General features: G+C 36.4%; 1 protein-coding gene across 1 annotated transcript; it reads left to right on the top strand.

Annotated features, from left to right (window-relative positions):
- Positions 1-355: 355 nt before the first annotated feature.
- On the top strand, positions 356-1114 carry LOC131936861 (putative L-type amino acid transporter 1-like protein MLAS; the record flags this gene model as incomplete). Its single annotated transcript, XM_059293959.1, has 1 exon — positions 356-1114. A coding segment is annotated over exon 1 (712 nt), but the record flags the coding sequence as incomplete, so codon positions are not given.
- Positions 1115-1394: the final 280 nt, after the last annotated feature.

The following is a 1394-nucleotide window of genomic DNA, read 5'->3' as shown; positions in this document are numbered from 1 at the left end:
ATATATATATATATATATATATATATATATATATATATATATGCCTATATATATATATATATATATATATATATATATATATATATATATGCATACATATATAGATATATACTGGTATATATACATGTATACATAATGAATGTACATATATATATATATATATATATATATATATATATATATATATATATATATATATATATATATATATATATATATATATATATATATATGCCTATATACTAAGTACAGATTATAAAATATTGGGATCTTGATTATAACTTATAACTACCATTGATATTAAACATAGATGATATTAATTAACAACATCCTATATCTATTTCCAGATCATAATTTAAGAAACTTCACAACATAATATAAACTCGTATTTGACCTGTAAAAATGTCTAAAAGAAAATCTGGCTTGTTCGGTGGCAGAAACTCTAAGTTACCCATTTCAATGACGTCATACTCAGGAAAAGACAATCCCGGCTTCACCCATAACGAAGATGGCGTCTCGAACAATTCCACTTCCGTTGAACCTATATCCATCATATCCATCCACCCTACTCTAACAAATGGGGCGAAAGTTGATTCAGGGGCGTACAGTGGCGCCACAAATGGGGTTCTGCCTTCAGGGGACGACACTGGGCCCGTATCGAACGGTTCTACGCATCCAATTCAGAAACAGACATCAGCGGTGGAGATGAAGAGATCTATAAACCTGCTCCACTGTACCGCCATCATGGTGGCCGTCACAGGCCACTCTTCTGTTTTTATCTCCCCTTCCTCCATCCTGGCCCAAACTGGATCCGTCGGCTCATCCTTAATCGTCTGGCTCATCGGTGGGCTCATTAATTTAGGACTGGCCCTGTGCTTCGCGGAACTGGGGACCATGTTCCCGAAAGCCGGGGGCCCTTACTCGTACGCCATGAAAAGTTTTGGGCCCCTGATGGGCTTTCTGATGATGTGGGGCTACACCGTGTTGATAGCAGGACCGTTCTGGGCTTTCCTGGCCTACACGGCGGCTCTGTACATCGTTAAACCTGCTTTCCCAGACTGTACTGGCGATGACGTCAAAAAGGCGGTTAACATTCTAGCTGGATGGATCATGAGTAAGTTACCAATTATATATAAAGTAATGTTAACGTATGTATGTCAACGTGTACCTCTCTACAGACATTAAGGTTTTTATGTGCTTTGGCCATAGGGGCTTTGACCACGGCCCATATGGTCAAAGTACTTATGATTAAAGCGATGCGTACCGCATTTGTATGTAGACTATATATATATATATATATATATATATATATATATATATATATATATATATATATATAACACATGATCTCAGGGCGAATGACCTCAGATAAAATATCTTAGAACAAATGCTCT

This window comes from Physella acuta, unplaced genomic scaffold (genome assembly GCF_028476545.2).
Source record: "Physella acuta isolate Inbredline_101_S28 unplaced genomic scaffold, ASM2847654v3 ptg000192l, whole genome shotgun sequence".
In the NCBI taxonomy this organism is placed as follows: Eukaryota; Metazoa; Mollusca; class Gastropoda; family Physidae; genus Physella; species Physella acuta.
This window is presented reverse-complemented; position numbering and strand designations above follow the sequence as displayed.